Raw genomic sequence first — 24,391 nt, forward strand, 5'->3', positions numbered from 1 at the left:
CGATGTGGCTGTCAGCTTGAGTTTAGTTGCTCAGTTTAATGACGTGGCGGTCGGCTTGAGTTGAGTCGTTCTGTTTAACAACATGGCGGTCGGCTTGAAGTTGAGTCGCTCAGTTTAACAACGCGGTGGTCGGTTTTAGTTGAGTTGCTCAATTTAACAATTTAGTGGTTGGCTTGATTTGAGTAGCTCAGTTTAGTGAAGTGGCGATCGGCTTGATTTGAATAGCTCAATTTAATGACGTGGTGGTCGGCTTGAGTTGAGTTGCTTAGTTTAACGACTTAGCGGTCAGTTGAAGTAGAGCTTGATGTTGGCTTGCTCAGTTCAGTTTAATGACTTGACGGTCTTTGTACAGTTGAATGACTTGACGGTCATTGTTCAGTTTAACGACTTGACGGTCATTTGTTCAGTTTAACGANGGCTTGAAGTTGAGTCGCTCAGTTTAACAACGCGGTGGTCGGTTTTAGTTGAGTTGCTCAATTTAACAATTTAGTGGTTGGCTTGATTTGAGTAGCTAATTTTATGACATGGCGGTCGGTTTGAATTTTTGGTGCTCAGTTTAATGACATGGTAGTCGGTTTGAGTTTTGTTGCTCAGTTTAATGACTTGGCGGTCAATTGTTCAGTTTAGCTACTTAACGGTCATTTGTTCAGTTTAATGACTTGACGGTCTTTGTACAGTTGAATGACTTGACGGTCATTGTTCAGTTTAACGACTTGACGGTCATTTGTTCAGTTTAACGACTTGACGATCATTTGTTCAGTTTAACGATTTGACAGTTATATCTGAACTTAATTTGTTCAGTTTAGTGACATAACGGTCGATTGAAGTTGAGATACTTAGTTTAACGATATGGAGGTCGGCTTTGAGGTTGGATTGTGTAGTTTAAAAACTTTGCGGTGATATGAATTCGAGTTTAGTTTAACGACTTGATGGTCGTTTGATTCTGGATTGTTTAGTTTAATGATTATGCGGTCGTTTGAATGTGGGTTTAGTTTAACGACTTAACGGTCGTTTGATTCTAGGTTGTTACTTTAGTGACTTTGCGGTTATTTGAATTTGGGTTGTTTAGTTTAACGACTTTGCAGTCGTTTGGATTTGATGGGTTAGTATAGCGACTCTGTCACGCCCCGGGCTGTAGCGAAAGCCCGCCGGGCGCGTGCACGGACCCGCCGTACACACCAAAAACCACAATGTGCACAAGACATTTACACAGTCAAAGAGAGCTGTAGAAAAATCCATCCTAGACATGATAATCAGAGTGAGAAAATACAACAGCTAGGTGTAAAATTTGGAACTAAAACCTCAAGATTACAGCCATTCTCATCAAGGATTAATTTGAAAACATAGGATCTACCTAAAGTACAATTACAACACTAAGCCACTAAATAAATTGTGGGTCCATCTATCACATGTTGTGAGGCTCTAGCTAGCATAGTTAGTTAATTCGGATTCGACAAAAATTCGGTACGGATATAATAAGTACGGATATAATACGCATAAAATTCGTTTTCTAATTTTTAAATTCGTTGAAAAATGCGGCTTAAAAAACGGATTCAGTATAAAATATAAAATATAAGATATAAAATATAAGATAATTTATATTTAAAAATAAAAATTATAAGTTTTTTATTCATATTTTCAATAATTCGGGAATAATTCGTGAATTATTCGCGAATAATTCGTGAATAATTCGGCTGGCTCAAAATGTAGTGTTCCTGAGGTTTTGATAGGATTGGCTATAGTACTAGTGACTGGTCGACACATCTGGAGAGTATTGGACTAAGTTGGAGTCGATTTTGCACGAAGTAGATGCAGAAATCGACTCAGCGCACTCAAATAAGCAAAACTGGAGTTTTGCAAGATTCGGGAGCCCAAAACAGGGTTTGGGTCGCCCAGAAGTTGAGTGCAGAACTGAGCAGAACTAGAAGCCAATTCAGATTCGAGTTTCGGGTGCCCAGAAGTGGGTTCGAAAATGCCCAGAAGTGGGTTCGAAAATCACCTTGTGAGTATCGTTTGTGCTGACACGTGTTGGTGGTAGGTGTGATCCGCCGGAACCGGTTTAGGGCGCAGCACACCGCGGGCGGAGGATCTGAAGTGGAACAATTGTGCAGCCTGGAGGTTTCGGACACCCAAAATATGCTTTCGGGCGCCTGAAAGTGCCCGTTTCTGCAGAACTACAAGTTTGCAGCTGTTATTCCTGAGGCTTATTGAACCGCTCTAACACCCTATAAATAGGTGGTGTTCGACCACAGTGAGCTCTTTTCACCTGTTCTTCATAGAGAAGCCTCAAATTGCATTATAGTCCCTCAAATTGCTCCAATTCCACAATTCCAAGCTTGAGGATTGCTGATTTTGCAGATTTTCAGCAGCGACCATTGGCGTTTTGACTCGTGTGCAACGTAGGAAGGTCGGATTGCAGTGAAACTTGGTTTGCTGGATTCTAGACTTCAAGAGGAATCCGTGGAGCCCAATTTCACAGAATTTGGTTGAGGTTAGCTTAGTCATTGTCATGTTTTACTGAGCTGCTGATGTTTTAGTCCTGATTTTGGGTTTTCTTTGTTGTTATGAACCAATTCGTGGTGAGAGCTGGATTTTCAGTCAGTGGAAGTTGTGCCACTTTCCCTACTCGCTTTGGAGGGTGTTCATCAACGAAATTGGAAATGGGGATTGATAGGTGAGTTTTGACATTAGAGTTGTCGATTTAAGCTTTAGTGCTGAATTTTGAAAATTATTGATACAAATTGGATGTTTTTGTGTTTAGATCTTGGGGGAAGTTTTCTTTTGGACTAGAGGATATCATTCCATCTTAGTACACTATTTTGGGACCTTGCTACACTTGATTTGAGCTTTAGAAGGTGAAGTTGACTATGAAAGTGAGGAAATCAAGCTTAATTGTTGAAATTATGCAAATTGGATGGATTTTGATGGATTTTGGTGTAGATCCTCGAGTTGATTAGTTGCTGGTTGTGAGGGTGTTCGGCTGGAACTCCCAGCATTTTAGAGACTTCGTGCTGCAGTGGATTAGCACTAGAGGTGGGTTAATCATCGGTTTACTTCCTAATTAAGTATATATACATATATAGTCGACATGTAATCGTCGTGTTGTTTCGCATATTGTAATTGCCCGATTCATTGATTTAGCATGATTAAAATCTAAATTGGAGCCTAGTATATTATCTATAGATATTTATACATGTTGGACTTGGATATGACTTAGGAGAAAACCCGCGATTCTAACCAACATATGCTTAAACTACCAGATTTAACTCTAAGAGCTGTAGTTTGATTGTATCACCGCAGTTTCAGCGTGGTGGATACTCTCGATAGTTTAGAATGCATTTACGCTCGTGCTGGGATGCCGAGCTTATTTTTACAGCAGAGTTTATGCTGTTTCAGACTGTCGGGTGCTGTCGGGGTTGACAGTGGACCCAGATTGCTGTTTTGGCAGTGTTTAGGCTGTTTCAGACTGTCGGGTGCTGTCGGGGTTGACAGTGGACCCAGATTGCTGTTTTGGCATCAGATTGTGCCGAGGGCACGTGAGTTGGGTTGTTAGACCTGTTAGACCCTGTGTACTAGACTTTGGCTTGTGAGAGCCTGATTGAGCTCGACAGAGATANGACCCAGATTGCTGTTTTGGCAGTGTTTAGGCTGTTTCAGACTGTCGGGTGCTGTCGGGGTTGACAGTGGACCCAGATTGCTGTTTTGGCATCAGATTGTGCCGAGGGCACGTGAGTTGGGTTGTTAGACCTGTTAGACCCTGTGTACTAGACTTTGGCTTGTGAGAGCCTGATTGAGCTCGACAGAGATACGCTTGCATACTTGGTTGGGTAGCTCCCACGAGTGTCACTCCAGAGACGGGTGTTATGCGTTTGCGTTGGTGTCATTCGTGCAGGTTGGACTTACTCTCCACTGACTACTTTGTGTGGAGGTAGCTGTATAGTTGCAACCGGTCGGGATGGGTGTGTTCACAGTCCCTGCGATAGGTATGTTTACAGTCCTTAGTGAGATTTAGTCTGAGATGACATCGTTCTATAGATAGTAGTGTTGGATTATGAGAGAATAGTGGCATATAGCTGTAGATTTATTCCAGCTTTCTTTTCTATCTTTGAGCTTTTATCTGTAGACTTTGTGGGTGAACCGATGAGTTTTAGGGTGGTACCCACTGAGGACTACTTCTTTTGCAGTAGTTCTCACGCCCAGTTGTTACCCCTATTTTTGCAAAGCCTGCTGTTCCGGCTATTGCTTCTACCGAGACTGATCGTGGCAAGAGCGTTGTGAGTTAGAGCCCTTCCAGACGAGTCACAGAGCTAAAGGAGTACTAGCTACAGGTAGTTATAGTTTTTCGTCCTTTACATACATACTGAATCCTGGATGATATGCATATATTGAACCACTGTTTTTATATATAGTGCAGTTCCTAGCAGCTCTATACTATTGTTTGTAGTATTGTTTGATTACAGGTACTTTTACTATTTCGCTTCGTATACAGGGAAAATTCCTATGTATACGGCGGGTCTGTAGTGTGCCCGGGGAAACGAGTAATCCGGGGCGTGACACAAAAATTAGCGAATAATTCTCTTTCTTTGGGAAAAATTCGTAAACGGACCGTTTAATTCGGATTTTCAATAATTTGTGAATAATTCGCGAATTAACTAACTAGGCTAGCTAGTTGTTGCCTCTCTTGCCATGATCCCTAGCCTTTCCCGCTGTGAAAGGCTCTGAAAAAAAAATCAACAAAATCGAGGGCGTGAGAACTATTAATCAATAGTTCACAGTGGGCAAGTCGCTGACCTTAGCGAAATACCCCACTAGGCTAAATGAGGCATAGATATGATATATGAAGTATAAAAAGTAAATGCAACAGATATTAGAATAATCTCAACTATATCATGCCTCTATATGAAATGTCATTTAGCATGTATGCTTATTCTACATTATCACATGCACATACAAATATATGAATTCATATATGTTTATTCTATCTTTAAGCTACATGTTACAGATTGAGTAAATCTTTCATTAATTTCTACTAGCTAATGTCATTATGTAGCTACAGTACCATACTACCCAACAAGAGTGTAAGTTTACTACAACTAAGGTTGTCAATGTAAACAATAATTCATATGAATGTCCCACTACTATGAATATATCAACTAGTGTCACAAAAGTAATGACCTACTAGTGTGTCCATCTACTATGTCAAGTTCAATTATCTTTGACTATCATAGTTCAATCCATCTGGACCTACACAAGTGTAGTCCGGTCTGCGCCGTGTCTAATGGCCCCGTAGTAGTCAACATTCCTGTTCTAGGAATGAGCCTCCCCACCGGCATCCCATTTCGCTTTCCAATCCCGTACGGGCGAGCTTGTGTCGCGTTGGCTATCTCTGGAGTGCCGGCTTATTGGGAGCGACCCTCACAAGCATATGTGAATGAGCACAATGGCAAGCAAGCGTGATCATAATCTCAAGTACATCGTCGTCATGTCACAAACATGGTATAAATACTAACAACCCAAAGGTCTAGTTTTATGTGATAACGTACAGTTTAACCGTTTACTAAATAAATTACCTCTTTATGACATTATTGTTCCTACGAATATGCAACTTATCTTAAGTACGGTAATGTCCATCTTTCGTTATCTTATAAAGAACGGTTGAAAGTCTCATTTATGAACCAAACGGGCTACACCCGTAAACCAACGTGTTCTAAGTCTACTACAGTGTAAAAGGATCGATTTACAATGTCATCATTGGTATAACATAAGGATATCTACAAAATCATAGTATGTATCTGTTGCGAGCCAAAACTTCCGATCCTCGACCTAGTCAAAGATCCTTCTCGGGGAGCGTGTCGGAATGAAAAACGACTTCTGATAGTGACCCTCGAAGTTTGCGCCCTTCGATTGATCAAAGCGATTCGGCTGATGAGGGATCGGATCAGCCGGGTGCGAAATCTCTACAGTAAATTCGGTTCTGCTGGATGAACCGAATTGATGAAATGCACAGAGTTTTTGGTCGTCTGATGAGCTGAATATATAGAATACACAGTGACTGGTCGGCTGAAAGAGCCGAATGCCTTTATATATTAATAAAGCAGAGTGTGCCCGAAGGGCATACAGACTCTGAAAATCTAGTTTACAACAGAATGTGCCCGTGGGGCATACAGACTCCAGAGATCTAACTTAAAAACTACTCCTAGGAAAGCTGTAAATGTGGATAAAAAGATTACATGTAGACTACTCCTAGAAAAGCGATAAATGTAGAAAAGAAAAGATATGAAAATGCGGTGGTCTTCTCGTTCAGGGGAGAGAAAGACCTCTATTACAGGCTTTGAAGTTACTATTTATAGTGATGTCTTCTCAGCCCACATTATTGGTCGATTTTTAATAGTGGGGGAAGTGGTGTAGACATGATCTTGGAAGTTACACCCCACTTCTCATGGAAGTTACGCCCCACTTCTCATGGAAGTTACGCCCCACTTCTCAATCGTTCCCGCCTAAACGCTCTTGACCTTCAGGCGCCTTATTGCCGACTCCTGGTGTACCACGTGTCCTTCTTTCTTTAGCTCATAAGTGGGTTAGGTCGGCGTATATTAATTTTTTTGGTTTCAACAATGCGCCCCGAATAGTCTTTCGAATGAACATTCGGATGACTATTGGTGCCAAATCGACTGCTCAATGACACAGCCGAGACCCAAGCTTTAGTTTCGCTGGTCCTGGTCGGCTTAAAGAAAACGGCTCTTTATCATCCCAGTCGCATATATCTCGGCTTCATCAGCCGAGTCTTTATTTTTACTCGATTGGTTCGGCTCTTTTTGAACCGAATGTTCTCTATCAAGGATTTCTCTTTGAAAAAAGTAGCTCTTTACCAGCCACATGTACCTCGGCTTCATCAGTCGATTCTTTACTTTCACTCGATTGGCTCGGCTGTTTTGAATCGACTGCTCTTCTATCAAGGATTTCTCCTTGCATTTGCTTTTATTTTATATTGGCTCCATTGCAGTCGATCGTCCTTACTTTTCTTCCGGAATTGCTCATAATGGGCAACTCGAACACCTAGATCAAATAGGTTAGGAAAATACTTATCTTCAAAATAGTCTTTTATTTTAAAATGCAGACCATTTAACGCCATTTTGGCGAACTCTGATTCCGGCATTCTCATAAAACATCGGATTTTGGCTATTTTGAAACGGTTCAAATACTCTTCGACCGTTTCACCTGGCTTTTGTCGGTATAAAGCCAAGTCGGCGATCGATAATTGTGGCTTCGACCTATAGAATTGCTCATAAAATTTTCTTTTCAATTCGTCCCAATCTTGGATGGAATTGGCTGATAAACTTGTATACCAAGTAAACGCTGTTTTAGTTAACGACGTGTTAAATAATCGAAGTTTCAAAAATGAGTCAGCGGCCGCTTCTCTACATTAGGCCATGAACCGGGCTATATGCTTGACCGTATTCTCGGTCTCATCGCCTGAGAACTTGTCGAACTTCGGCATTTTTCAGTTTGCCGGATACGGATGCTCCACGTCGATGTTCGCGGGATAAGGAGATCTAAACACAGGCCGCATTGTCGGTTTTGCGCCAACTCCGAAAGTATTTCGGATGGCTTCTTCAATTCATGCGTATATTTCATTATTGTTCCCCTGCAAAGGAACCTATGCTTGTACTACATTTGGTCCTTGCGGTAGACCGAAATTCGGTATAATAGGGTTAACTCGCATATTCGGAGCCTGCCCCCTAGCCCTTATGCCCATATTTTGGGGCTGGTAAGCTGGTAAAGGAGGTAAACTCGATGCCATCTCCGACTGCGGACCGACGTTTATATCCGCCGGCCTATAAGCAGCCTGAAAATGTGTCATTTGTGGTTGCGCCTGTGAGACCGCCGGCGTGATGAAATTTTGTTGCGCCGGCACAGTTAGGAGCCCCTGTTGCACCCCGTAAGGTTGCTTGTTTTGGATAAATTATTGTCTAATTCGAACAATATTTTCATTGTAAGCTGTGATGGCGGCTAGCACCGCGTCTAGTCGAGCGGTACTTTGATGGATATTTTGATCTACAGTTTGTAGGACTCGGGTCATCTGGCCGAGAGCCCGAGTTAGACTCGACTCTTGATAAGCTGACTGTCTACTAATTTCTCCTTCAACTGGCAAAACTGCATAGTGTTCGCCAGCATTGTCTGAATTGTTAGGTTGATCACTTCCAGAATTTCTAGAAACAACCCTATTGTAGAGACCCTGGAATTCAGCAGTTGAGGCTTGTCGACAGCTTTGGAGAGTGTCGGGACAAGTCCGAGTCAGGTTAGCACGAAATAGGCGCAAACTAAACTCAGCGGGACGTGAGAGTAGAGAGTTAGCATTGGAATCTGCAAATTGCAGATTTTCAGCAATTGGTACCGGTACCACACAGGGGCGTACCGGTACCATATACATTTTCTGCGCAGACTGCTTTCGGGTTGGCCATTCTGCTGCGCGGTACCGGTACGACATTGCGATGGTATCGGTACACCAGGGTAGGTAAAGGGCCTTTTGGTCTTTTAACTCTTGCCTCGTTTGTGTCACCATCTCTCCCACTCCTCCATATACGTGTAGAGAAGCCAGGGAGGGGTTTTTGCTGATATTCTCTCCCTCTCTCTCTCTAAGGTTGAGCCGTACGTGGAGGAGCTTTCGGGTGGAGTTCGGATCGTCGCCGACGACGCGACGGGGAGCCGTTCGAGCGCGTGGACGTCGTAGTTGTGTCGATTGGAGGCCGTTCGAGCGTGTGGTTCCGCTCCTTTCGTTGGTTCACCGGGATGTTTGTATGTATAGTGAACTTCTGTTTTATATATCTCATATCTTTTAGCAGCTCTATACTACTAGTTGTAGTATTGTATGTTTACAGGTACAGCTATCGCTTCGTGTACAGAAAATTTTTTTTTGTATACGGCGGATTTGTCGATGTGCATGAAAAAACGTGTAATCCGAGGCGTGTCAGATTAAGTTGGTATCAGAGCTTAGTATTAGGTCGTTGGGACCTAGAAAATCTAAGTTTGGCAAATCTTAGGAGGGCAAGACGCGAGGGGCATGATTTATCGCGAAAGTCAATGATTGAATAGTTATAATTCCTAGAGTGGAGTGAGTGATTGAAGGAGTGTCTGTTTCGGTCCAGAAAAATTATATTGGCTCAGACGACATAATTTTGAGGAGAAACAGGGGCCGCCTTCCCGACTTTCGTTTGATTGGGTCGAGAGTGTTTGTGTTTATCTGACCCTTATTTCTTTCTTGACAGCTATGTACCGACGCCGAGGTCGACCGCCTACCAGGGATCGTGCTGCACCTCCTGAGATGCCTGAGCAGGCAGAGCCAAGTACACGACCTGAGGTGAGCGCACCCCCTGACTTGAGGGAGCAGTTGGCTGTCTTGACCGACGTGACGAGGCAGTAGGGAGAGTTGTTGCAGAGGTTGTGTGAAAGGTTAGCTCCGCCGCAGAGCACAGTACCAGAGCAGCCAGTTCCACCTCCGACTACTCCAGTGGCAGCCCCCAGTTGCAGCAGTACCCCCACCAACAGCAGTACTCTCACCAGCGGTGGTCCCCCCAGCGCCAGTTGCAGCTTTTGGAGAGGCCCCACCGCTGACTGAGGCCGAGCAAGAGCGGATGGCTGAGAGACTCGCCCTCTTTCGTGTGAGATCCCTGGTGTTCGGCAGTGAAGGCTTGTCGACAACTCTGGAGAGTGTCGAGACAAGTCTGAGTAGCGTTGGCGCGAAATAGACGCAAAACGGACTCTGTGCGACGCGAGAGCAGCGTTTAGCAAGAAAATCTGCAAAAAGCTGATTTTCTGCTTGCTGTACCGGTACAGCCATCATGGTGTACCGGTACACTGCACAGGTTGCGCGCAAACTGCTCTCAGGTTGGCTTCTTGTACCGGTACGCGAGCCCGTGTACCGGTACGCCAGGGTAGGTAGGAGGACTTTTTGGTCTTTTTCCACCTCGTTCATGTCACCCACCAACTCCCAACCTATATACCTGTGCAGAGAGAGAGTTGAGAGGAGAGGAGAGTTCTTGCTTACTTCTTCTCTCTCTAGCTTGGATCGTGAGCACGGAGGGAGCTCGGTTGAAGCTTTCGTCGCCGACGTCGCGCCGCGGAGCCGTTCGGGGATACGGTTGCTGCCGTTACATCGCAAGGAGGCCGAGCAAGCGTGGATCTTCACCGTTATTGATGTCGCCCTGGTGCTAGTCGCTGTCAAGGTGGGTGTTCCGTCGATTTGCTTCTTCATTTTCCAAGCATCATCAAATTCGAGCTAAGTGCTGATTCGCAGATTGTCGTCGTCGACCGTCAGCGTTTCGACTCGTTCTAGGCGTAGGAGCATCGGATTTTGACGAGATTTGATTCGTTGGATTCGGGACTTCGAGAGGAATCCACGAAGCCCTTATTTGCTGAATTTGGTATAGGTTAGCTTGGTTGTATCACCGTTTCTCTCTGCTGCTGTTGCTTTAGGCAAATTCGAGGCTTATTGTGGGCTTCTATGTTTAGACCCGTGGAACGTTGTTGTCGCTGGTTCGGGGAGCTACGCCGAGCTTGACAGGGACTCCGGTGACCTTCTTCTCTGTCGGGGATTTGCGTTTTAGGTGGGTTAATCATCGGTTTACTCCTAAGTGCTTATATAGTCGACTTGTATTCGTGGAATTATTTTGTGTATAGCAATTGCTCGGTTCATTGATTTACTATGATTCATAATCTGAATTGGAGCCTTGATTATTATCTTTGGATATATATACATATTGGACTTGGATGAGACTTAGGAGAAAACTCGCGATTATGATCGTCATATGCTTAAACTACCTGATTTAGCCTTAGGGGCCGTTATATAAATTTTTACTATGGCAGTATCCTCTTAATGGGTATCCCAGGTAGTTTAAATTTCAGTTACGCTCGTGCTGGGATGCCGGGTGTATTTTTACTGTAGCGTTCAGACTGTTTCGGACTGTTGGGTGCCGTCGAGGTTGACAGTGGACCCGTATCGCCTATTGGGCTTCGAATTGTGCCGAGGGCACGTTACTTGTTGGTTGTTAGACCAATTTGAGTTGGTTATTGGACTTTGGCTTTCGAGAGCCTGATTGAGATTGACAGAGATACGTTGCATACTCGGTTGGGTAACTCCCACGAGTGCCACTCCGGAGACGGGCGCTGTGCTTTTGCGTTGGTGTCGCTCATGCCGGTTGGACTTGCTCTCCACGGACTAGTAGTGTGGAGGTAGCTGGATAGTCACAACTGAACAGGAACGGGTGTATTCACAGTCCCAGGGATGGGTATGCTTACAGCCCCGATTGGATTGGGTCAGATTTGACATTTCCTACAGTTTGTTAGTGTAGAGCATGATAGTGTAGTGACCCATAGCGGTAGATTTCATTCCTACACTTATTATTATCTTTGCTCCCTTCTGTAGACTTAGTGGGTGGACCGATGTTGTTGAGGGCGGCACCCATTGAGGACTATCTGTTTTTACAGTAGTTCTCACTCCCTATTATTACCCCCTGTTTTTGCAGAGCCATCGTCGTCGGCTGCTGCTGCCGCAGATCAGGATCGAGGCAAGGGCGTCACGAGTTAGAGCCCTACCAGACGTGCCGAGCTAGAGGTGCCCCTACTGCACGTAGGTGTTTTGTTTTCAGTTCATGTACATAGTATACTTAACTCATCAGTGTGAGTAGCTCTGTATTTTTAGTTTTGAACTATGTATATGGAACTCCGTTTCTTTAGCTTCTGTTTACTCTAGCAGCTCTGTACTACTGTTTGTAGTATTGTATGATTTACAAGTACAGCTATCGCTTCGTGTACAGGGAAAATTCCTTTGTATACGGCGGATTTGTCGGCGTGCCCGGGAAACGTGTAATCCGGGGTGTGACATTTCGTCGCTTTGATCCGCCGACTTTTGATGGCAGAGGCACAGAAGCCTGGATTGTTGAGGGTTGGGTCAGCGCGATGGAGAAACTGTTTGACGACCTGTTCATTACTGAGCGGGAGCAGGTACATCTGGGAGTTCATTGTTTGTCTGGTGACGCCTATGCTTGGTGGAGGAGGACGAGGAGAGACTACGGGTTGGTGGCTTCACAAATGCGATGGGATGAGTTCTGTGGCATGCTGTATAGGATGTATTTTTTCAACAATGTAAAGCAGAAGCTCGAGGATGATCTGAGAAGGCTCCAGCAGGGAGAGCGACTAGTTCAGGAGTATATCCGTGAGTTTACTCGGCTCCTGAACTGTATCCCATTTGTGGCCAGGGATGAGGTGCAAAGGGTTTACCTTTTTGAGTGAGGACTGAAGCCAGAGATTTTTAGGTTGGTTCAGGCGCAAAGGTTGAGGACCTTGGATGCGTTTATGGAGCAGGCTCTTTGGGTGGAGAGAGGTGATGCATCGATCCGTGAGCGGACACAGCTACAGGAGCAGGGCTAGGACAGGAAGTGCTCGGCTCCAGACGACGAAGGACAATCGAGCAACAGGCGTCTGCCGAGACCTCCACGATCATGCTCTCAGGATCGTGGGTCTTCGGGGCGTTAGCGTTCTGGAGGACCTCGTCAACAGAGGCAGTCTAAGGGGTCGCTGCAGCGTGTGATTTGCGGAGGACCACACTGGCCTCGACAGTGTGAGCAGCGAGAGGGCTGATGCTATGGATGTGGACAGCCAGGGCATCTGAGCCTTGTAAGGACTGAAATTTTGACAGTGCAACTAAACTCTCTGTTGACGATGTTTATGTGTGTAATTTAATTACATAAGCACCCGTCAAGTTTCAGGAGAAAATGAGCTAGAACGGAGGAGTTACGTGATTATTAGTTTTCACTTAAGTGAATAGTAACTCCGGTTTTTCGGTGAAGCCACGGAGTAGAGTTGGCTTTCTACGTGTATCGGACTCCGTTCATATCAGTCCAATAGCTCGTTTCGACCGGTTCAGCTATTCTGGAACCAATGGCACTGACGGATTTTAGATCTGATGCACGGATTTCGAGAAAATCCAAAAATACATGTTTTATATGTATTTATGTGTTATTCATTCGGTTGGAATGAAAGGTTGGATTTCGTCGCGAATCCGTGGTCGATCGAGGTGAACCAAAATCGTAGATTTGTTGTCTCCGTCGTGCTGATCGTACTGGTGCAATCCGTTCGCAAATCTGACGGACGGATCTGCGGAAATCGCGCGTTGTTCGAGGAGAGGTCGGTGATCGCAAAATGATAATTTTTCTTTAGACCTAATATTTTATGTACCGAATCGCATGAGATCAAACGTGAAGGTGCGTACACGCGATTTACTCGTGCTGTGAAGGACTGAGTTGGAAATAACCAGTTCCGGAGGACTTTGGTGCAAAGCGGCATTTGGTATATATTATGTCTTTAGGGTTTCTATGCACGAAACCCTAGTTTCGGCCGACCTAGTCTTCCAGCTGTGCCCTAGGTAGCTTCAGCAGGCTCTTACCCTGACCGTGCTCGCGCTCCGACCGCCGGCGTGCGACTCCGGCCGCCGGAAAAGCCGGGTTTGCTTTTCTCCATCTTCCTCTCCACCGTGCCGTTTATTTCCTGGCCATGGATCACCCAGAAGTCGTCCACTCGAGTCGTGCCCCCTCCCCTGGCCAGGGCCCAACCTCCGGCAGCTCCCCCGCCGGTCCGAGCCGCCGCCGCGCGCCGCCGTCGCAGCCTGGGCGACCCGCGGCCAGCAGGAGCCAGCTCTGGCCGAGGCAACCTTGCATCTTCCTCCCCGCGCCGCCACCGCCCGGGACCACGTCGGGGACCTTCCTCGAGACCCTCCGGCACCTCCGCGTCCGGCCGGAGTGGTCGCCGCCGCCGCTGCGCGGCTAGGGCGTCGCCGCGGCTACCCTCTGGCAGAACTGAGTTCGGGCGGCCGAGCTTGGGTCGTGGGCTGTCACTGCCGTCGCTGCCGCATCCCTTCTCCTCCACCGACCTCAGGTGACTTCTCGCCGCCGCACCGAGGTGCCCCGATCGCCGCCGAGGCCGGCGCTGAAACCCGAGCCCGAGCGCGGCTCATGCGGGCTTGTGTTGCACCGCCGCCGCCACCGCCGCCTCTCGCCGCCGGGCGGCGCGAGCACTGGCCCTCCCTGGCCTGCCGCACTCGCCCTCTGCCGGCGCGGTCGCTGCCGAAGCCTCCGCCGGCCGAGCTTAGGGCCGAGCTCCCCTTCACCTCGTACGGCTAGGGCATCATTGCCCGTCGCTGCCGCAGCCTCCTGTCGCCGCCCAGCACACGCCCCGGCCCCTCCCTGTCGTCAGCACCTTCCTGACGCCGGCGCGCCTGCTTCCCGGCCGCCGCCGGCCGTACCGTAGCTCCCCAGTGGCCGGTAAGCATATTTTAGCCCTTCGCGCGGTGATTTCCTGTTCTAGTTCACTCTTCGGCGGCCGCGAGGCTGTTCCATGCCTCCGGGGTGAGCACGGTGATAGTCAGTCAGTCCTGATCACAGTGCTCACCTCAATTAGGGTCAGCGAGCCCCTGGTTAGCGAGATAAAGCATGTTTTTCATGCTGTGCGCGCTGTTCGCAGATTTTCGCGTCACTCCCGCGCTCTCCACAGTGGCCGGCAGTGCTCCGAAAGGCGAGCACGCCTCCGGCATGCCGAGACTGTCAGCGGGCGTCTCGGCTTGGTTGATTGACTGCTGGTTTGTGTCGACGGAACCATAAAAGCGCTGAAATCACATAAAATAATGTGATTCGAGCAGTCGGAAGGGCTTTGTGCAAGTTTGTCTGTCTTGGCTGCTGTTGGCAGCAGTATAGGCTAAGGGTAACCTCTGGACTGATCGTCCAAGGCCCCAAGCCTTTGCAAGTGTCGGAAAGAGATTTTCGACGCTTTCTCGCAAAATCCGCCGACGGAACGCGAGATCGGTTCGGATTCCTCCGACAGTGCTTCGTGATGAATTGTGTAGTCGCTGAGCCTTGTTGGCTGGTCACTCCGCATCATTTTGAAGGTTCGGAAAATGACGGGTGAGCGACGGTAGTTCCGGTGTCAATTAGACACTTCCGGGAACCCGGATCGAAACGATTATCCGACGATAATTGTTTCGACACGAGGAGTTTGTGTTCGCTGCCATGATGCACGATTATTTATGTTTAGTGGCAGCAGGTGACTCGTAGCTCGAGTCGGTATGTTCCGGGACAGTTCGTGGCTCCCGGCGGAGTCCCCGTGCGATTATGGGACTTCCGGCGTATTACGGCGATCGGTTTGGGAAACCGATCTCCATGGGTTTGCTTGTAGTTTGGATTAGTGATTATTAGCTGTGGGTTAGACACTAACCGGTGGACCTTCTTAGGTCCGGTTGACGTCCTTTTGCAGTCAGGAGACAGGCGCAGCATTTGTACAGGTGGGTACTTCGATCCGAAGTCGGTACAGTGGTGCACGCTCGGTGATATTCTTCTATCCCTGTTCTTCTGTTGCTATTTTCGTATCATATATTGAGCTTGCATCCCATTGTTTCTATTATACTCTACTCATATGTTTCTATGCTTAGTATCATGTGTAGGAGTAGAGTAGTTTATCCATATGTGATACCGGTGACCTGATTGGTCGGTTCTCGTACTTTGTTTCGGTGACCTGATGGTCTTCTCGTACTTTGTTTCGGTGACTTGATTGGTCGGTTCTCGTATCTTTGTTTCAGTGACCTGATTGGTCGGTTCTCGTACTTCGTTTCAGTGACCTAGTTGATCGGTGCTTTATACTTATATCTGTTGACCTGGTTGGTCAGTTCTTGTATCCATCGTCGATGACCTTTGAGGTCGGTGTACCCTGAGGGGTAGGATTGTCGGCTGGTGCTGACGGTAGTTCTGGACTACAGAATACACTCCTGTGACCTATCGGTCGGTTCCTGCGTTCGTACTTTTAGTTGACATCGAGCAGTATCTACATACTATCTTTTATTTACTGCCTAGTTGTTCTATGTGTAGTATCCTGTATAGGGGTAGAGTAGATGGCATTCGTATATACTATACTTGTGACCTGGTTGGTCGGTTCTCCTATTTGCATCGGTGGCCTGTTGGTCGTTCCGTTACTTTCCGTACATTGACCTATCTCGGTCGGTTCACGTTGTTGCTTGATGACCTACACGGTCGGTATGCCAGAGGGGCAGTAATTGTCGGCTGATTGCCGACGGTTGGCTATTGATCATATCCGCATTGATCGCCACAGCTCGAGTGCATTTCACGTACACCAGCGGTTGATCCCCCGCAGGAGGTGTTCTTTTCCGGAAAAGTGGTCGTACATCCGACCCGTGAGCCAGCGGTGTTCTCTGTGCTAGGGTTACATGCCAGGTGTGAGCAGATAGTGGCTTTGCCTGAGGTCCTTAGACCGACACGGCGGTTTAGATTGGTTACTTTGGACTTCTCGTCCGTTAACGCATATAGCTATAGTAGCGGTTGTTGCATATGTACTTCTAGTTCTTTTCTTTACAGTTGTCTTGCTACTATAGTTTTTATATCCTTGTATGCTTGCAGTTGTACATTACAGTAGCGGTAGTTGTGTTTTCATAAATATTTATCTCATTCGTTCATTATCGTTGCTACTGTATTTTACTTACCATACTGTTGTTATCTCTCCTGATCCGGTGAGTACTCCTCGCCTTCTTCGGCTTGCGGTACCGCTCCACTGGGAGGGGAGACATGTTTACATGTTCTCACCTCCCCCACCATTTTTCAGGTATCGTGGGCGATGAGTAGTGGGACGAGACGTGAGGTACGCGTGTAGCGGTCGATAGAGCTTTCGACCCGGGTTAATTCGGTTTACTTTCTTACCCTTCTTATTTTGGCTGATGAATAGTTTAGTTGGTTTATGTGGTTCAGTGTTTATTTACATTTGAAAATGTGGATTTCTGGATTTTGTAAAATAAAAGGTTTTCTACCCCTCGTGGTAGCGTTTTTAACGAATAAAGGTTTCCGTGTAGGGAACAGTTTTCAAAAGAATTTTCGTGAATTTCTATTTAAACACTGAATGTAAAACTGTGACGTGAATGGTGAATGTATGAATGTATAGTTATCGTTATATTCATTTGGTTGTGTTGGTTTCCTGGCTATACTCTTGTACTTGTACGACGCCGTGCAAATACAGGGGAGACTCTGTCCGTGTGAACAGTGGATTCCCTGTATTTGTGGCGGATCTGGCATACTCTGGGGTCAGGTTTTCAAAAAAAAAAAAATTTCAGACGCTTTTCCGCTTTGTTTTAAACTGAAAAGGGACCCCGGGGCGTGACAAGCCTGTCCCCTAACAGCATCACCAGCACCATCGACAGCCTAAGCACAGCTAGGACCTCCGCAGTCTTACGGGGCACCACCGAGTTACGGTCAAGAGGACAGAGCATCTATGCCGTTTCAGGGCGAGCGGCGACAGCAGGCTCCGAGTGGTAGAGTCTACGCAGCCCAGGTGGAGGACTCTACAGCAGCTGATCAAGTGGTGGCAGGTATCATTTTGATTTCCGGCATTAAAGCTCGTACTTTTTTCGATACCGTTGCATCACATTCTTTTGTTAGCCGAGCATTTATATTGTTGCATGGTTTAGAGTTAGGGCCATTGGTACAGGGAAGAGAAGTGTAGATCTCCGACCATATTTTACATGTTGCAGAGTGTTGTTGGTCGTGTCCGATACAGCTGGATTCATGGATCATGCCCGCAGACCTGTTGGTGTTAGGGTAGCTGCAGGACTTAGACGTTGTGCTTGGCATGGATTGGCTGGCGCGGTACTATACTACTATCGATTGTGAATCAAGGATTGTGACGTTCCGCGAGCTAGGTCAGGAGGAGTTCACTTTTAGAGGCTGCAGCAGTACGCTGTTTGCTACTTGGATTTCGTCGGCGATGGGTCGACAGCTTATGAGTAGAGGATGCATCACTTTTCTTGCGACGGTGGTAGAGGGGCCTACGGCGGCGCCGGGACTCGAGGATATCCCCCTAGTCCGCGAATTTCCAGATGTGTTTCCCACGGAGTTGACGACGATGCCGCCGGAGAGGGAGATTGAGTTTGTGATTGATGTAATTCCTGGAACTGCACCAATCTCGAAGGTACCCTATCAGATGGCACCGGCAGAGCTGAGAGAGTTAAAGGCACAGCTTCAGAATCTGATGAATAAGGGGTATGTGAGACCCAGTGTGTTGCCTGGGGAGCGCCTGTGTTATTTGTGAAGAAGAAGGATGGTTCACTTAGGTTGTGTATGGATTACCGGAAGCTGAATAAAGTGATCATCAAGAACAATATCCGTTGCCGCGCATTGATGATCTGTTTGATCAGCTGTAAGGATCTTGTGTCTTCTCGAAGATTGATCTCTAGTCAGGTTACCACCAGTTGAGGGTGAGGGCCGAGGATGTCCCCAAGACGGCTTTTCGAACTCGGTACGGGCATTATGAGTTTACAGTGATGCCATTTGGATTGACAAATGACCCTGCCGCATTTATGGATTTGATGAACAGAGTGTTCAAGCCATTCTTGGATAGATTTGTAGTAGTTTTCATCGATAATATCTTGATATACTCCCGGAGTGATACCGAGCATGAGGAGCATTTGAGGATTGTGCTGCAACTACTGCGAGAGAAGAAGTTGTATGCCAAGTTGAAGAAGTACGAGTTCTGATTACGGGAGGTTGCTTTTTTGGGCCATGTGGTTTCTGCAGTTGGAGTAGCAGTGGATCCGAAGAAGATTGATGCTATTCGGGATTGGCCCAGACCGACGATGGTGACTGAGGTGAGGAGTTTCCTAGGACTGGCAGGATATTACCGTCGGTTTGTGGAAGGTTTTGCGAAGCTTTCCACACCCCTCACTCGATTGACTCGAAAGGGGATTAGATTCATCTGGAGTGAGGATTGTTAGAGGAGCTTCGATGAGTTGAGACAGAGGTTGATGTCAGCTCCTATCCTTGCCCTTCCTGTGATAGGGGAAGGATTTGTGATCTACAGTGATGCATTGCACAGCGGTTTGGGCTGTGTGTTGATGCAGCTTGGTAGGGTAATTGCTTATGTTTCACGACAATTGAAGGATTACGAGAAGAATTACCCTACGCATAACTTGGAGCTTGCCGCAGTAGTTTTTGCCTTAAAGTTGTGGCGGCATTACTTGTATGGCGAGCACTGTGAGGCTTTCATCGATCATAAAAGTCTCAAGTATCTGTTCACCCAGACGAAGTTGAACCTGAGGCAACGCCGGTGGTTGGAGTTGCTGAAGGACTATGATATTAGTATTCAGTATCATCCCGGCAAGGCGAATGTGGTGGCAGATACATTGAGCAGGAAGGCAGTGCAGAGCTTGACCTTATTGATTACTCAGCAGAGGCCGTTACTCGAGGAGCTGCAGCGGTTGAGGCTCGAGATCGTGTCCCTTGGGTCTACTGCAAAACTGATGACTATGGTTTTGCAGCCCACTCTATTGGATAGGATTCGAGAGAAATAGAGTGGAGACCCGCACTTGTTGAGGATTCGAGAGCAGATAGAGAGGGGAAGGCAGAGGGCTTTGTAGTGGACAGTTCGGGAGTATTGCGGTACAGGGGCCGACTGTGTATGCCTGTGGATTCAGAGATCCGAGAGGAGATTTTGAAGGAGGCTCATTGTTTACCTTATACGGTTCACCCTGGTGGAACCAAAATGTATAAGAATTTAAAGGCACAGTTCTGGTGGAATGGAATGAAGAGAGATATTGGCAGATATGTGGCTCAGTGTTTGACTTGCCAATAGGTGAAGGCAGAGCATCAGGTACCTGCCGGCAAGCTTCAGAGTCTGTCAGTTCTCGAGTGGAAATGGGAGCAGATCACGATGGACTTCGTCGTGAGGTTGCCTAGAGCACAGGGTGGTTTTGATGCTATTTGGGTGATAGTGGACAGACTGACTAAGTCTGCTCACTTCCTACAAGTTCAGACCACCTGGTCCAGGGAGAGGCTCGCTCAGCTATATCTGGATGAGATCGTGAGATTACGTGGAGTACCGATCTCGATCATTTCAGACAGGGATCCGAGGTTTGTGTCGCACTTTTGGAGGAGTCTTCAGACAGCCTTGGGTACACAGTTGCATTTCAGTACGGCGTTTCACCCATAGACAGATGGTCAGTCTGAGCGGACCATTCAGACTCTGGAGAACATAATGAGGGCATGCGTCCTGGACTTTGGAGGAGGGTGGCAATGATATTTGAGACTGGCTGAGTTTGCGTACAACAACAGCTATCAAACGAGCATTCAGATAGATCCGTTTGAGGCATTGTATGGACGCAGATATCGATCCCCTTTGTTTTGGAGTGATGTAGGTGAAAGGAAGACGCTAGGGCCTGAGATCTTATTAAAGGCTGAGGAAAAGGTTAGAGCAGTGCGACGACACCTTTTGACAGCCCAGAGCCACCAGAGGAGCTACGCCAATACTTGGAGACGAGACTTAGAGTTCCAGGTTAGAGATCATGTTTTTCTCAAGGTCTCGGCGTCCAGAGGCATATGTAGATTTGGAGTGCGTGGAAAGCTCAGTCTACATTTTGTAGGCCCTTTGGACCAGTTGCCTACAGAATTGCTTTACCCCCACGACTGGCCGGTATCCATGATGTTTTCCACGTCTCCGCTTTGAGGAAGTACGTGTTTAATCCCTCGCACGTGATCGACTACACTCCACTTGATCTTGGCGAGGACTTGAGATATGAGGAAACACCAGTGTGAATTCTGGCTCGTGAAACGAAGGAATTACGCAACCGAGTCATTCCTTTTGTCAAAGTGCAGTGGCGTCATCATGAGAAGCGGGAGGCGACCTGGGAGCTGGAGCTGGCGATGCGGGAGTCCTATCCCTACTTGTTTGATGCTCAGGGCTGAGGTATGCTTAAGTTTCAGGGACGAAACTTTTTATAGTGGGGGAGGGTGTAGAGACCTTGGGATTCAGCAATTGAGGCTTGCCGACAGCTCTGGAGAGTATTGGGACAAGTCCGAGTCAGGTTAGCGCGAAATAGATGCAAACTGGACTCAGCAGGACGCGAGAGCAGAAAGTTAGCATTGCAATCTGCAAATTGCAGATTTTCAGCAATTGGTACCAGTACCACACAGGGGCGTACCGGTATCATATACATTTTCTGCGCAGACTGCTCTCGGGTTGGCCATTTTGCTCCGTGGTACTGGTGCGACATTGCGATGGTACCGGTACACTAGGGTAGGTAAGGGGCCTTTTGGTCTTTTCTTGCCTCGTTTGTATCACCTTATCCCTATTACTCTATATAGGTTAGAGAGANTGGCCATTTTGCTCCGTGGTACTGGTGCGACATTGCGATGGTACCGGTACACTAGGGTAGGTAAGGGGCCTTTTGGTCTTTTCTTGCCTCGTTCATGTCACCCGCTCTCCCACTCCTCCATATATGTGTAGAGAAGCCATGGAGGGGTTTTTGCTGATATTCTCTCCCTCTCCCTCTCTCTCTCTAACCTAATAGATGCAATTTAAATCACGTAAAATATCGTTGTATAAAAAAATACAGAATTTAAATTTCATGAGTAAAATTTTAAAAATATAATGTATATATGTGTATATATATAATTATTTTTTATTAAATAATTTCTTCTATAATTTTATTTTTCTTCTATTTATTGAAAAATATTTTGATAGATTTATCTCAAATCCTTTTCATATAAATCTTTATAAAATAAATTATTGTATAAATTTACTTTGCGCATGTACTAATTTTAATAAATTTTATTTAAATAGATTTAACTATTAAATTATTTTTATATAATTTTTATTTAATTAATAATTAGAGTTATAAAACTATAATAAAAATATTAAAAAATAAAAATTTATTATAAAAATAATTTTATATCCGCAGCACCGGATGGATATTTCACTAGTGCGACAATAAGGGGCTCATCGTAAGTCACATTGTTGGCCGTTAATCGACAGACTAGAGCCTTTGGTCCAAGGGTCAAAATCTCCCTAGCACCAAAGGCTTGTTGCTACCATAGTTAGTAATTCAAATTTGGCAAAAATTTACAGATATAATACGTATAAAATTTATTTTTTAATTTTTAAATTCGTTGAAAAATTCAGCTTAAAAAATAAATTCGGTATAAAATATAAAATATAAGATAATCTATATTTAAATATAAACATTATAAGTTTTTATTCAGATTTTTAATAATTTGAAAATAATTCGCGAATAATTCGCGAATTATTCGGTTGACCCAAAAATTCGCGAATAATTTTCTTTCTTTGGACAAAATTCGTAAACGGACTGTTTAATTCAGATTTTCAATAATTCGCGAATAATTCGCGAATTAACTAACAAAGGTTGCTATCAATAGTTTTCTAGATTTTTTGAGTGTCCGTGTTTATTTAGGGCCTGAAACAAATCGCAGCATGGCTCTATCTCATTGATACGTTACAAAAAACTCCACTTGAATCTGCAAGTCACCACTCCAAAATAGGATCAAACTATTTAATTATATACTAGTATAGAGACCCGCGCGATGCAGCGGTAGATAATAGAAGTAAAATTTTAAAATTTTAATAAAATTTATATTCACAGCTTATTGATATATAGAAAGCTATACCATATTAAGCACACAGCCAATTTGCACAGCCAATTTGCATGACTAAATTCAACTGTTAAAAAAATAAAATTATAACTAGAAGTTTATATAAGTTTTTTTTTAAATCATCGAAATGTAGTAAGAGACATACAATTTTATCGTATTATGTGCCTCTTGAATATTCCGTTGTGAAAGATAAAAAAGAGCTAGCTCCAGCTGAATCAAGCAACTTTGTCCAAGTGTCAAAATAGATTAAGAATATGAAACACATAAATAATAAGTTAACGTATCTGGCTTAAAAAAAATTTCGATGAGATTTCAGATTTCAGTCTCCACATCATACTTCTTAATCTACGAAAAGGACTTTGCCCATAATAGCGTCTACTCAAAAAAATAGTCATCGGATGAAAATAAAACAAAAACATAAATAAAAAAAATTAATATGAGCACTTCTTCATCCACGCGAGCTTACTTATCCAAACTTCATACATATTCTTAATCTTCAGCTGGTAGTTGCTTCCCGTGTCGATTCGCTTCTGGATTTCCATTGCGACCTATGAACAAACATCTCATCTGCATCACCAAACTGCAATATCTAAACCAACACAGTCTTGCCATCACATCAACCACAGAAATCCTAATTCTCAAATAATTTAGATTTACCAAGAAGTTCCTGCGATCCTCGAGAAGTGAGCTCTCGTGCAGCGTCCCCTTGAAGATGAGGCTCAGGACGGACGCCGCTCGCCTCGGCCCAGTTGTGGGCGTGCATGAGCCACACGAGAAGGCAGCCGAGGCGGCGGCGGTTCATTGTGAGCAGGGGTCCCGATGCGGACTGGCTCAGCGGGCACTTATATAGGCCGCAGCTCGTTTCGCGGGACGATGCTTCTCGAATGAAACAATGTTCTTCGCAGGCTCTTCTTCTTCTTCTTATTCTTATTCTTCTTCTTCTTCCTCATCATCTTTGTTAACACAATGAGAGAAAGAGGGAGATGAGTGTAGGGTGGGAGATTAGACGATGATGTTTTTTTTATGGTGCATGCAAAAGAGTTACAAAAGAGAGAGGGTGGGAGATTAATGGAGGAGGGGAGTGGATTAAAGTTATAAAGCCTACTCATTGATAGAATATAAATATGGTGCATGTAATTAAATGTTACACATTGCATGTAATTAGAGGAGTGGGGAGGTGAAGGTTTGAGTGTTGAGAAGAGGAGAAGGTGGTTTGATTTAAAGTTGGGCTATGCGAATGAAGGGTAACATGTCACGTGACAAAAAGTATTGTGGCTTCATATAGGTTGATAGAATATTAATATGGTGCATATAATTAAATATTGCACTTTTCATGTAATTAGAGGAGTGGGGTGGTGAAGGGTTGGGTGTTGAGAAGAGGAGAATGTGGTTTGATTTAAAGTTGGGCTATAACAATAAAGGGTAACATGCCACGTGGCAAAAAGTATTGTGGCTTCATACCAAGGCTTCGATACTATAGTCTCATTTTTTATTTTATGATATTCAAATTAGTGATCCATATTATAAAACTAATTTAAAGCATTTGAAGTTCGTAGAAATAAAATTTTAGATTTATTTTTGACATTGTTTACGTATGATCAAACAATTTTAAAATTGCTAATTTTCAATGGCTATTATAACGAGTTTGTAGTTTAACGGTGTAGAAGAAATATAAATTTATTTAAATTTTGAAAAAAAAATATATTAAACTATCTAGAGTAAGGTTAAAATTGCTAATTTTCAATGGCTATTATAACGAGTTTGATATCAAAACTAGTAGAAGAAATATAAATTTATTTAAATTTTGAAAAAAAAATATATTAAACTATCTAGAGTAAGGTTTACATTATTGATTCTGAATTTAAATATCCTATCCTCATTTTTGAAAGATCATTTACTTTCCACTA

The 24,391-nt window shown here is 45.1% G+C and overlaps 1 protein-coding gene across 1 annotated transcript; it reads left to right on the top strand.

The window, feature by feature from the left end:
• On the top strand, positions 11,956–14,174 carry LOC109720101 (formin-like protein 5). Its single transcript, XM_020246985.1, has 2 exons — positions 11,956–12,261; positions 13,434–14,174. Exons 1-2 carry the CDS (start codon positions 11,956–11,958, stop codon positions 14,172–14,174), a joined length of 1,047 nt encoding a protein of 348 aa, XP_020102574.1.

The sequence above is a fragment of the Ananas comosus genome, linkage group 14 (genome assembly GCF_001540865.1).
Source record: "Ananas comosus cultivar F153 linkage group 14, ASM154086v1, whole genome shotgun sequence".
NCBI classification, from domain to species: domain Eukaryota; kingdom Viridiplantae; phylum Streptophyta; class Magnoliopsida; order Poales; family Bromeliaceae; genus Ananas; species Ananas comosus.